Genomic DNA, 13,587 nt, shown 5'->3' with positions numbered 1-13,587 from the left:
GTAAGTAATCATTCACCAAATGCATTACTTGGTCTCTGTATATATACTGTACGTGTATTTTTATGATTTAAACTATTTTTGCAGTGTTGACTTCTAAAAAAACAAACAACAACCAACCTTTTTATGTGGATTGTTTATATCTCTTTAAGAGGTAAAATGGCTGCAGCTGACGTAACGGAGGTGTAATGAAGTCGAAAATAGCACAGTGTTGATGGCCAACACCGTGCGTCTCATCTTTGAGAGAAAAGAGAGGAAGTGTCGTCACATTTTAACGGAGGAAGGGTTTGAAAATCAGAGTCCACTTTGTTCACTCATGTTTACATAAAGACATATTTAAAGGTGCACTGCTTTCCTTTGGTTCCCCCTTTTTAAAGGTGTCCGTGGCTTTGATCTCATGGTTCTGTCATTTTTTGTCGTGAAAAAGCAGATAATGTGAAGGGGAAGTGGAGCTTTATTCTTTTGTTTTGCTTTTGCATATGTACTCCGATTGTTTTTCTTGTGTATTCGTATTTGCTGAACTGCATTGTGCCTCTCATGTCACTGTAAAACACACAGAGGACAAATCACCGACCTCTCAGCTCAGATCTGTGGAGGAGGAGAACCTCAGTAGCCAACCTGTTGTTTAGCTATTTGCATCAAATCTGGTTAGTCAGGACGGAGTGCCTCTTTTATGCTATGAGGAGTTTATTTGTTTGGTGCTCTACTTTTTCAGATTAAATTCAAAATTGTTTTAAAAGAATATAATTCTAACCCAAGAATGTGTGTCGCCGATTATTTCCTTTTGCCTCAAACGGGTTTGCAGATGGAATCTTAAAGTGGGAGGGAAACAAACAAACAAACAAACAAACAAACACACAAATCTCCAGCGTGACAAATGGATGGATGGGCCCCCCACCAGTGACACCCTCTGGTGGGGAAGTATTACTGCAGTCATCACGCAGAGCAAGAAAATAAATGAATGCTTCCAAAAATAGTCCTCCTCACCTTGTGGGTAACATTCAGCCGCGCTCAGGTTGTCGGTCTGCAGCGTCTCATCAGCCTCTTTCACTGCTGCCCGGTTCATCGAGGAAATTTAAAGCCCGTTCTGGCTCCTCGATCTGCTCCAGGTTGGGGAGGAGGTCTGTTCTAATTCTGGCCAATCAGAGGGACAGTTCATTTTCTCCCCTGCTCGGCGACTGGGCCTGTCAGACCCATTTGTTAGAATAATTATACGGCTGTTAACAGCATCCCAGCTTAAAATAAAATGAGCTCTGCTGCTCGGGTTTAAAGCAGCAGAGACGCTGCGTGAAATGGCTGCTTGAGACTGAGCAGCACATGATCAAGTATTTTGATGCTCCACACTCCTGAGTGTCACACACACATTCCTGCTATAAGTAGAGGATGTATAGGAGTTGTTTTGAGGTGGGGGGGTCCAGCACAGACGCTATCTCTGTCCTCCCTCTCTCTGCTCCCCTGGTTTATTTTGAGGTGGTCTTATCACAGCTGTCGTATCTGTGGTGGCAGCCTGTCCGAGCCCCTCGACACTCTTCCTTTTCCCCCTCTGGCCCTTGGTCCTGGTAAGACCCCGTTTGCTCCTTATCCTGCTTTGCCACTAAAATGTGCAATTTACATGTGATTTGCTGTGCTTACAAAGTTGTAGTTCTCCTAGAAACGCTCTTGTGTGGTGGGGAGCTTATAGAAGCTGAGGGCAGGGGGGAGCTGGGACATGCAAGTTAGCAGGACAGCGAGACATTTAAAAACATTTTACTGTCTTCGAAGTTTCTTTCATTTGTTTTCTCGTGCTGTAGGAAATGATCCTCGTTACATTTTCCTCCCGTTACTGAAGAATAGTCCCTATAGATGGTGTCACTTTTGGTTAATCATTTTTCTTTTACTTTCTGAGAATTGGAAAATGGAGCTTTTATGTGTTCAAGGACTGACACGGACATCAATAAGAGTGGATTTGAAATAAATAAATAACCTTCCCATATTAAGAAGTTCCTAAAATAGCCGAGCTTCTGGAACAGGTGCCATGTGCTCTGCTTGTGAAAGCACAGGCGGTGTGAAGGCTGCACTAATTTTATGCATGAAAACAGGCTCCGACTGTGAGCAACATAAAACAGTTGCAAAAGGGCGCCGAGGGACAATAAAGCTGAGCTTCAATCATTGCGGTGCACTAATGAGGTTCGCAGGCACCAAGATGTCAAGAATAATGAAACAGTCACAACCAGAAGCTCCATCTTTGACATTTCGCAGGATGTTTGGTGGCGACGTCCATCATGTCGGCTCGGCAGGGCGATGAGAGGAGAGACTCCATCGCTGTTAGATCACGTCTAAGAATCAACGATCTGATTAATGACCAGCTCTAAACCAGCAGCAGCCTCTGGTTTGGTCTCTCTGGAAAAATGGGATTTTCTGGTAAAATATAGGAATAAATGTAGATAGAACACACACACACACACACACACAAATATACACAGATCTTTTTGAGAGCTTTTCTCAAAGGCGCCGTCTTTGAACTTGCTGAGCAACGTGGCGACTTTGATTTACTCAAACTTCTTCCGTGAGGACGGGCGGACATCAACGTGACTCACGCAGCGCGAAGAGACCGGGGGCCTCGTTCACTGGTATTGATCGCGTAGGAGTCGAAGCCCGACGTTCAAGCTCGGCTGAGGGGAGATTATGCTGCTGAGACAGCCTCTGCGTTTGATGCATCCTCAACATTCATGCAACACCTGATTTGTCATCTTTGGATCGTTATTAATCTGGATGTTTCAATATAGATATAAATATTCAATGAGTAAAAGTATCGTAAAAAAACGTCCTTGTATATCAGAGTTCAGATACGAGCTCAGTGTTCCCCTCCTGGAACACTTGGTGTACTAACAGAATCCAGGAAGCACAGGCAGTGAGAGCTATGGCTGCCCTCCATCACCAACTGTTTGCCTGTCAGCTGCAGCTCAGAATAATGGAGGCTTGTCAGGAGAGCAACCCTGCACTCTCGGGTCCGGAGGCACCGCCAGCCGAGGGCCGGCACATTGACCTGACGGAGGACCTGGGCAAGCAGCTGGAGGACATCATTAGCACCTACCAGGCTGCTGAGATCCCCGCTGATCCAGAGGACAGGGAGGAGGTCACGCCCGTCAGAGAGACAGACACCCGCAAGGAGCAGAAGCTGGAGAAGAAGATGCTCAAAAACCTCGGTGATGCTTTTCTCATGTTGATAATCGTCTGTTGATGGTAGCTGAGGTGGGTTTGACTCATCTCAGCCAGCACCCACCCTCTTCTCGTAGTCTCAGATGTTTTCCACAAGAATGTCTGCGTGGCTCCTGTGCTGGTTCAGTTTTGGTGTGTATATTCAGTGTGTCAGGGGCGATTATAAGAAATTATACTAAAGCTGAACTTCTCTGTCGCCGCCCAGGGAAGGAAGCCATGCTGCTCATGCAAAGTTTGAACAAACTCGACACTCCAGAGCAGAAACTGGAGGCCATCATCAAGAAGCACGCTGAGCTGGTGAGTGGATTACAGATGATCAGAGAGAAACTTCAGATTAATCCTGGGCTAATCTCCAGGTCTGTGCCGCACGTGGTGCGTTTCTGTGTGGTTGTGCAGTTGGAGGAACATCGCAGTGATCAGAAGCAGCTGAAGGTTCTACAGAAGAAGCTGCTCCAGGTGATGAAGGAGAAGGATCAGCTGCAGAGCGAACACAGCCGAGCTGTGCTGGCCCGCAGCAAACTGGAGGGGCTGTGTCGAGAGCTGCAGAGGCACAACAAGACCCTGAAGGTAGCGCCGCTTCTGCTCCTGTAGCAGTGAACACACCCACCCGGCAGCACCGCCACGCTGAGGCGCTGCCGTTTGCTCAGGCGCTGCCGTTTGCTCAAGCGAACATTTGTCACCACATGCTGAGCTCCAGAGGGGGTCAGCTGACACGCTTTGTCAAAGCTCAGGCTCTGACCTTTGACCCTGCCACAGCAACAAGCCAACTGTTGCTTGAAGATGCAGAAACAACGTACTTTCTTGCCTGTAACTGCAGTAGAAGAGCGCTCCAGTGAGTCGGGAGGCTGTGGATCAGCTCCTCTGGGTCACTGACGGTCCCGACGCTCTGAGAACTCACCAGGACGGACAGAATTCTCCAGCACGGAGAACCCAAGTGAAAGCCTTGAAAATGAATCACCACCTCTCAATGAGTACATGATAACATAAACTAGCATGCAAGTCCAAGCCAAATATTGCTAAAGAATTAAATTTAACATACACAATATAAATATATATATGTACATATATACATATACAGTATATATATTAAATTACTTTTTTCTGGCTTTGGTGGAACAGAATCAGCAACAGCACAAGGATTTCGTGGTATAGGAGAGTTTAACGTGACGCGTCTTTCTGCTCAGTTGCTCTCAGAACGACATCCCGGATTCACGACTTTGTTTCTGCTCCTTTTTTTCTACCTGGCAAATCCAGAGTTTGCAAGTGGACAGGGAGGCAGGCGCGGCCGGAAGCTCACCGATGATTAACAACAGAGAAGCTCGCTGAACGTCTCCTCACAGACGTGGAGGGAAGAACCTGTGCTCGTTGTTGGACGCTCAGCACGTCTGGATAAGAAGACTTTGATTGGACGAGAGTTTGTAAAAAGACAGTTTGTGTCGTTTCGCTGTTGTTAATCTTCGGTCTCCAGCCGCTGGCCAGGAATCAAAGTCCATCGCATCTAACGATGATTAACCCATGAACACATCATCATGCTCAGGTGAAGATGCTCAACGGCGGTTCCCTTGTTGACATGATGAAGGAACTGTTCCTGTCATGCACACAGAACTTTACTTCTCCAGCAACCCTAACAACCCTGTGAGGCTTGATAGAAGCGTTGATGTCATCTGGTGGCTCTTTAGCTGCGTATGAGGTTGGATGGTTGTCCTGCAGGTTACAGGCCCATGTCGTCTACCCTCCAAATGCAGGAGGAGACCTTGCAGAGGTGCAGAGAAGACGACCTGAAGAGGAAAGAGATCACCACTCACTTCCAGGGGACGCTCAGTGAGATTCAGGCTCAAATCGAGGAGCACAGCAGCCGCAACACCAAACTGTGCCAGGAGAACAGCGCTCTGGCCGAGAAACTGAAGGGGCTCATTTCCCAGTACGACCAGCGAGAGGCGGTATGGATCCTGATCCCCTGAAACTCTACGGGTGGAACGCCAGCATCTCCTCTGACATTTCTTCAAGTTTTATGTAACAAATCTCCTTGACTCCAGCGTTCTCGGTGAGAACATCTCATGAATTCACCTGAATGTCTTCCAGAACCTGGAAAAGGTCTTCAAGCACCGCGACCTCAAAGAGAAGCTGTTGGAAACCAAACTGACGCAGGCCAACATGATAATGAAGGAGGCCGAGGAGAAGCACAGGCTGGAAAAGGAGCTGGTAGGTATTGTGTCTCAGTACTACAATGACTTTAAAAGCATGTTGCACTCATTCGACTTCCCTCACACTCTTCTTCAATGTCCCACAGCTGTTAAAACAGGTGTTGGAGTGCAAAAAGCAGGTGAAGATAATGAAGGAGCAAGAGGTGGATCTGAGGAGCCAGGTAGGGTCGGGTAAGGTAGGGTTAGCGGCTGGCTTCTCCTCCTCCCTCGAGGCGTCTTTCACCTCGCTCTCAACGTTTCTCCTCAGCTCGACATGTACTCCAAGAAGTTTGATGAGTTCCAGGGAACAGTATCCAAGAGCAACAGCGTCTACAGCGGCTTCAAGCAGGACATGGACAAAGTCAGGGAATGTTCAAAGCATCGGTTTGATTATTCAGTTTAGCTGCAAATTTCAGATGAAAGCTCACAGTAACACTTGAGTAAAGAGGAAACATTCATTGTGAGGCTATTTTTAGAGGTGTCTTTGATTGTGCGCAGTGCAACATTTGTGTGTGTGTGTGTGTGTGTGTGTGTGTGTGTGTGTGTGTGTGTGTGTGCGCGCGTGTGCATGTTTCAAGATGGCCAAGAAAATGAGGAAGCTGGAGAAGGAGTGCCAGTCGTGGAAGACTCGCTTTGATGGCTGTAACAAGAGTCTCGTCGACATGGTGGCAGACGTAAGAGTGTTTCACAATTTTCTGTTTATCAAATGAAATGAATGAAGCCCACCCGAAGGTGAAAGGTCACACAAATCCATGGGTTCTTATGCCTTTCAGAAAGCACTGAAGGAGAAGGAGTTTGAGCTCGTCACCATCAAGAACCAGAAGCTGGAGAACCTTTGCAGAGCTCTGCAAGAAGAGAGGAAGAACCTTTATGAGAAGGTGCAAGGAGCTGGAGGTCACCCAGAGGTCACCACCGCTGCAGCAGCAGAGGCTGCTGAGGCAGGAGAGGACACCCCCAAAGAAGACCCCCCCGTCCAGACCACCACAGCCTCGGACTCCTCCGCCCCTGCTGCGTCCCGGATGCTTGACACCCCTCTGACCAAGGAGCTGGCTAAACTGAAAGCGGAGCAGGAGCTCCTGAAGGAGATCGCTTCCTCCTTCACAATCTCTCACGTTGCACCCACAGACACAGCCGCTCACCAATCACAAGGACTCACGGCGACCGTTCAGGAGCCAGCGGAGAACCACATAGACCAGAGCAACGGCGTCCAGGAGGCAGACGAGAGAGGAAACCAAGAACAGAGAGATTTGGAGATCGAGTCAGTCGATTAACGCTGGAGCGTTGAAAAGAAATCCGGTTGATTTGAGATTCCGTGGCAATAAAAAGAGAAATGCTGGCTTCTGTTGTGTGTTTGCTCTGATTTGCCAACGTTCCTCTAGTTGCTGCATCTGGACAATAACACAAAACACTTCTAAATTTGGCATGCAGAACATTCTCAAGGAGGTTGCTGCTGAGATCCCCAGGCACATCAAACCAGCCAGCAGTTGCTTCCACACTGGGAACCATCGGAGGTTTCCAATCCTTGGTGGCTGCAAACATCTGCCTGATCTACCAGAGATCAACAGACAGTAACTAAAACGTTTACCCACATTCATGTTAGCAGAAGGCTAACTGGGAGTAGCCCAGTATGCCTTTTCCCCAGCCTGGTGTTGAGCTCTCTGTCTGGACCCCCGCCATTTTCAGGAAGAGGGCGGAGCCTTCGCTGACAGACAGACAGACAGACTGCTTTATTAATCCCTTTTGGACGTTCCGCCAGGGAAATTGCACTCTCCTCAACATTCATTCACAACACTGTTACCATAGAATAGAATAAAAATAGCAAAGAAGAGAAAACAAAGACTATATATATATACGCATATATATATATATATATATATATATATATATATATATATATATATATATATATGCGTATATACATGTGCGTGTGCCTGTGTGTACCTGGATGGTTATGTATATGTGCATAGTGACAGGAATAATCATAATATTAATTGTTCTTAATTGTTATTATAACAATAACTGACAACCTTCGTTAGCCAATCTGCTCATCACACAGTAAGAACAGTAAAAAGATCCTCTCCCCTGAGAAACTCTGCTAGTGGGTCTTCTTCCTGTACTGGTTTATCCATCAACTACAAGAACCAATCAGGAGCTTTGTTACTGTTGGGAGGCGGAGGGAGGAGTTGGGTCGCAGTTGTAAACGGTTGGTTCTAGACGTAGCTGCAGAACTCATCACCTGAGCTGGCGAGGTATGGATGTTCTCACCGAGACACATCCTTGGCAGTGGGAACGTCGCCACGCACACACACGCACACACACACGCACACACACACACACACACACACACACGCACTGCACTGAGGTTCCCTTTGGCACTACTGAATGTGATGATTGGTCCTGGTGACATTTGTCCCACCCCCTCCTCCACTGTGATTGGCTGAATAAGAAGTGAAAGTGGGTATTTTTCCCCAAACGTTTCAATTTTCTGTGACCTGGAACAAACCCCACTCATCACGGAGGAAAGGCCGCTGCTGTTTGTGGTGAATAATCAAATCACTTTGGTGGAAACAAGCAGAGAACCCAGACTTTCGCCTTCATTTTCACTGTGACTGTGCTGATGTCATGAGTGGACCTGGGGGCTGGCCCCTTTAAGCTGAGCTGGGACGGAACCATTTCTGGTCGTCCGGTGAGAGTGCAGAGGCGGCTGGACTGATAAGAAGTTGTGTACCTCAGCCGACGATTAGAGCGCAGCTGTTGAGCTGAACATGGCTGGAGAGGCTGAGCAGGCCGACGGGACGGCTCTGACTTGTGTGAGAGCTCTGAGGGATTTCACCCAGCGTGGAAAAGCTCTGCTGGACTTGGCCGAGACGGAGAGCAGGCGAGGTAGATGGCATTTTGTGAGGTTAAACAAGTGCATATAAAAATAAACCGGCGGAAACAGCGTTCGTCTGCAGTTGGCAGGTGATTTATGTGGCAGGAGGCCTGTCAATCATTAGACATGAAGAATGAACCCAAAGACACCGTTGAACTTCCTGTGGTTCCTCTCCCACAGGCTCCCTGCAGGAATTCATCAGGCAGAAAATCCGTATTGAGCAAAAGCAGTCACTGCTGGGTCTGATGGACGCCGCTGCAGCTCTGTACAGAAGGTGAGGAGTGTTGAGTCAAACGCATGAAGGCGGCTTCACGTGTCGGCCTGGTGACACCACACCAGTCGTGACGCTCGCAGGCGCGTAGAAATGGGCTTGTTACTCTTCCACAGGCTGTCGGTTCGGAGGAAGAAGGAATTGGAGGAGCTGCTGAACGCGCATCATCAGTAAGGCCTCGTCCACTAAACCCCCGCCAACAACAACAACAACAACAACAACAACAACAACAACAACAACAACAACACTCTCCTTTAGTCTTTCTAAGCTGTCATAATTTCACCTGAAATTATCTTCAAACAGCAAACACTATCTAATCAGTGGAGGGAACTTTTCCTTCACAGTCGACAGCATTTTTAATTATTTTGTCATGGAATAAACACATTTTTAGAGTTGATCACTCGTTAAATTGATGTCTTGCCTAATAATTTCCCAACAATATCGGAAAGGAATTCTTAAGTGTAATGGACTTCATTCTAAAAGTTCAAAGCTTTTAAGTTCTTTCACAAAAGTGTCCCAGAGTCCAAATGTTTCAAAAGCCAAACCTAACATTTTTTTCTTAAAAGCCTGAAACGCCAAACGACGTGAGCGACGCCGTCAGGGCTTCCCTGAGCTCGCCACTACTTTCCCACCTACAAGACCAAACATTCTCTCCTTTAATGTGCCGTTCATTCACACAATAAACACCCACAAGCAAAGACAGCCGATTCACCCACCTCAGCGTGCAGCAGCTGCACGACTGCACGCAGTGACGTCAACAATACGCCTGAATCCAGGGGTTCAGTAGACGCCATTAATAAGTGAGATGATATTCATGAAAATTTGTTGTATCTGTTCATCTCCATCTTAAATGACCTCCTTCATGCTGTGTGTATACATGTGGTACATTAGATTGTGTACTGTCAGCACTAAGCACACACTACTGCTACTGCTAGTGCTACTGCTAGTGCTACTGCTAGTGCTACTGCTAGTGCTACTACTACAGCTGACACTTTGACATGGTGAGAAGCAGCTGATTGAGCCTCAGTGAACCTGTGTGTGGCTGTTCTCACCTGTGTTGCATGTTCCTGTGCAGAGAGGTTCTCCAGGCTGCTGTGCGGGACCTTGGACAGCTGGAAGTGAGTTGATGGAAGCGTACGTTCAGTAGGACACCACTGCTTCACTCAGTGGAGCTGATGATGTGTAACAGGTGCAGTGGGACGCCTTCCTGCAGCACCTGGATGAGGAGCTGCAACTGAGCGCTGGAATCCCGGACGAGGAGCTTCAGCCAAAATGTGTTGCACCTGATGTTCTTCTCACCGATGCCAGAACAGGAGAGTGGGTTGGACTCATCTCAGACCTTCAGAAACAATAAACATGGGGCTGGACTAATAGCATCTGTTGCTCTAGCTCGCTTGCTCCGGTCTGAGTATTCTTCCATGTTAATATGTTTTACAGTGTTGTGACATTACAGAAATATCTTGGGAGAGGTAAAAAGATTCTGCTGGTGCTGATCCGACAGTTCTCCTGCCTGCTCTGTCGTCTCCATCTGACTGAGCTGCAGAAGAATCAGGTAAACGGACGCCACACAACTCAGAAACCCAGGACTTTACTGTCCCTCCACAGTTCAGCCAGTAAAAACCCTTAAAATGTGAGTTTTCTGAATGGAACTCAGTCGATCTGCTAGATGTGAGCTGCTGACAAGCTGCTGATGTCACGCTGGTTGTGGGTACATTTGCGTCCAGTCAATGCAACCTCTGGATCCGAGAGAAGCACGTGTTACGAGTACAGTCACAAATACGAGAACTATTTAATTTGTTGCCCTTCAGTAAAATCAGAGAGAGAATAAAATATTTCAAAATACAACAGATTTGATGGTCGACAGACGTGTTTGATCTCTGCTGATATGTCACCTCTCTGTGCGTTCACACCAAACGCCAATGCGAATTTCGCGTCGCGTCATTCGCACAAATTTGACCGCCGGATCATTTTAGTGTCCATTTGTCTCATAGCCAGTATTTCTGGCAACGTTTCCGCCATTTCACCATGAATATTCACAGAACTGTTGCGTTGTACCTGCCGTGGAAGGCAGAAATACGTCTGAAAACTAAACGCCGTCGTATGTGGGTTATCAACACCATCTACAGGCGAGCTCAGCTCGGTGAATTTCACCGCTCGGTGAACCGAGCTCCTCCAGGGGCTCCGTCTGGATAACCGCCGCTTCCAGCGGTATTTTTTCGGATGACGACTGGCCGGTTTGACGACCTGCTAGCTGGGATCGGTGACAGGATGTAACGAATGGACACAAACATATTCAACCGGTTCTTGTGATTTTGACACGTAGTGTCATGTAGAACCGGGTTCCCACACACAGCCACAATCAACTTGTCCTCCATCTTGTCAGTCGCAGTCAGCCGTGACGTCGGGACATCCTCAACGCTGATTGGCTGTCGTAACACGAATTTTTCGCCAAAGTTGGATATTTTCAACTTGCGCGAATGGCGAAATTTTGCCTCATTCGTGCGTTTGCATGGACTTTGAATGGAAACTGTTGGCGCAAATTGGCGTTTGGTGTGACTGACTCTTAAAATAACCTGTCGTCGTTGCGCTGTGGCTTCCTGCAAATGTCACACGCTCTTGATTCAAAAAACTGCGTGAAACATTTACGTTGAGGTGGGGTCTTGGATGTGGAGGCAACATTCTCCAAGAATCTGGAGTTTAATTATATGGGGATTCTGGGTGAATTATTACTTGCAGATTTTGTTCCTCTTGGAAGCGTAAGCTCCCAGAACCATCTGAAACTGCCGAGAGCCAAATACGTGGAAGTTGTCATTTTTTCCCTGTGTTTATCTTCCCTCATTGGCTGAATGCAGCGCTGACGATGTTTTGCAGGCGTCCCTGGATGCTCTGTCAGTGGAGGTGGTGGTTGTTTCCTTTGGCTGTGGGGAGGGGGCCTCACACTGGCTGCAGGAGACGGGCTGTCCTTACGACATGCTGCTGGACACTGACAGGAAGGTCAGGGGTCAAGCCTGGGAGATGGTAATGAAAACATAGCTCTTACTTCCTCTGATTAAAAGATGTTGGATATTTCAGGTTTACGCTGCGTTTGGTTTACAAGCGTCTCTGAAGAAAGTCTTGAACTTCGCAAACATGATGCGCTACGCTGAGTACCTGCTGGACGACCTGGAGTTTCCTCGAGGACTTCCCTCCGTTCAAGACGACATGTTTCAGGTACATACAAGGACCGAACCAATTAAAACATATTTTTCTCTCCAGTGACCAAGTCCAGCTGTTTTATCATTTGATCTGAGCACTACATTCATTTCAGTAAAGCAGAGCGTGGTTGTCGTCTCTGTCTCTTTCAGCTGGGGGGAGACTTTGTTGTGGACCAACACGGGACGGTGCTGTTTTCTCACTGCTGTCAGACTCCGATAGATCGTCCGGCGGTGGAGGACATTTTGTCTGCACTTTGACGATTAAAATCACAACACAGATTGAAACTCATCCATTTTGAATAAAATGTGTAGAACAGAGATGAGCCGTGATTCAGGGGCGTGTCCTCGGACGGGACAGAGTCTTTCACTGGAGCGCTGATGTGATGAAGCTGACAGGACGAATCTCTGTCATGAAGATGCTGGTAGACACGTTCCCTCTCAGATTCCTCATCTTATCTTCTGTGTGTGTGAACAAAAGAAGAAATGTGACTCAAAAGCAGACAAAAGGCAGACAGGGGGGGGGGGGGGGGGGATCACAGGGGCGGACTGGACCAGGGGAGAGCCTGGGGGGCTCTGGGAGGCAGCTTGGGTCCCAGGCCTGGAGCAGGGCAGACAGACCCCCTGCTGAGGAAGAGGAGGCTACCCCTGCTTGTCCTGCTATGCGAGTGAATCGAGAACGCGCGCAACAGAAGCTGACGCCTCGCGTGGTTTGAGCCGAGAAAATTCAAGGTGTGATGCACGCACTAACCAGCAGGGATGAGAGGAAACGACAACGTTGGCCGCCGTTCTGATTACTGTACGGAGGGAGGAGCACACGTGTCTGAGGGTTCAGTAAGACGCAGCGTGAGCTAAACTGAAGGGCGTCGGTTCAGCGGTCAGGCTGGTTTCAGGTGAGCTACGGCTCTGAGGTGGGGCGGGTGAGTCACTTCAGCCCCTCCCACCAAATTGAGGGAGGTCCTTGAACCTTTTCCAGATAATCTGAACCTTGCTCTCTGTTCTGGCCCGCCACGCATTCTCACCAGTTCGGAGCCGAACTGCTGCGTCTATGCAACTGTTGCAGGCAGAGCTGCTTCTGCTGTGTGGGAAAAGAAAGAGTGAAATAATAATTCTAATGAGACATAGAAGACGAAAAAGATTCATTCTGTTTAGCGGCTCACCAGCAGGTGATGCAACTCAGGTGTCTTCACATGTATCAGCACGCTGGAAGACAGGAGGAGGGAGAGAGGGGACGAGGGGAGACTCACAATCGTTCAGTTTTCAGCAGAAACCCCCACGTTGGGTCATAACAATGGCTAGAAGGCTGATTTATGTCTCTCTAATCTCGTGGGGTGTCACCGCGGCAACCAAACACTCCTCCATGTTCTCTGGTCCTCAGCTAACAGCAGAGTTGATTTACGTGGCAACGCTCAGCTTTAGCTTTGGCAGGCGACTGAGAGAAGCAGATAGAAGTAGAGGAGAGAGGTTGAGTCACTCCTGCTCCGTGTTAGGAGACCAGACGAGTGGCCAGACTTACATGAAACACCTTTAACTTCCACCACAGGCAATAAATGTGCTACATTTCTCAGAAAAGAGCCCCCCGGGAAGGTTAATCATCTCTATAAGAGGACGATCTGGGGACAGTCTGCAGGCACGTTTTCCAAGAAAGTTTCTTCTTCATAGTGACTTTCCCTGAAACGCACGTTTGTGTAGTGTTTATGTATTCATCCAAAAAAGTAACAAGCTATTAAACAGAAAATGTGATGACTCAAATTCAAATTCAGCTCCAAAAATCCTTTGAGAAGCTCTGACTTCAGTAATGTAAAGCCTCTTGACACATTTCTGCTGTTGAACGTGTGTTAAGGTGAGTGGGAATGCTGCCCTGTCAAAGTTGCA

The 13,587-nt window shown here is 47.9% G+C and overlaps 2 protein-coding genes across 4 annotated transcripts; both read left to right on the top strand.

The window, feature by feature from the left end:
• Positions 1–1,455: 1,455 nt before the first annotated feature.
• txlnbb (taxilin beta b) lies at positions 1,456–6,687 on the top strand. The gene is made up of 10 exons (XM_086182427.1): positions 1,456–1,556; positions 2,933–3,182; positions 3,401–3,492; positions 3,592–3,762; positions 4,941–5,135; positions 5,278–5,397; positions 5,486–5,560; positions 5,647–5,739; positions 5,957–6,052; positions 6,152–6,687. Exons 2-10 carry the CDS (start codon positions 2,948–2,950, stop codon positions 6,647–6,649), a joined length of 1,575 nt encoding a protein of 524 aa, XP_086038553.1. The 5' UTR covers positions 1,456–1,556; positions 2,933–2,947; the 3' UTR covers positions 6,650–6,687.
• Positions 6,688–7,877: 1,190 nt separating this feature from the next.
• LOC147245948 (peroxiredoxin-like 2C) lies at positions 7,878–12,218 on the top strand. Of its 3 annotated transcripts, none has more exons than XM_086182743.1 (9): positions 7,878–8,261; positions 8,442–8,524; positions 8,638–8,691; positions 9,597–9,639; positions 9,711–9,838; positions 9,959–10,073; positions 11,393–11,515; positions 11,594–11,731; positions 11,866–12,218. In XM_086182743.1, the coding sequence occupies exons 2-9, from the start codon at positions 8,496–8,498 to the stop codon at positions 11,971–11,973; spliced, it is 738 nt and encodes a 245-aa protein (XP_086038869.1). In that variant the 5' UTR covers positions 7,878–8,261; positions 8,442–8,495; the 3' UTR covers positions 11,974–12,218. The 3 variants fall into 3 exon arrangements, with proteins under 3 accessions (XP_086038869.1, XP_086038867.1, XP_086038868.1); XM_086182741.1 differs by having other exon boundaries at positions 8,431–8,524; positions 11,866–12,216; XM_086182742.1 differs by having other exon boundaries at positions 8,216–8,339; positions 8,431–8,524.
• The last annotated feature ends 1,369 nt before the right edge of the window (positions 12,219–13,587 follow it).

The sequence above is a fragment of the Aulostomus chinensis genome, chromosome 17, assembly GCF_037954235.1.
Source record: "Aulostomus chinensis isolate RoL2024-O1b breed Wild chromosome 17, RoL_Achi_v1.0, whole genome shotgun sequence".
Classification (NCBI taxonomy): domain Eukaryota; kingdom Metazoa; phylum Chordata; class Actinopteri; order Syngnathiformes; family Aulostomidae; genus Aulostomus; species Aulostomus chinensis.
Note: the sequence above shows the minus strand (reverse complement) of the source record. Positions and strands in the feature narration are given on the sequence as shown.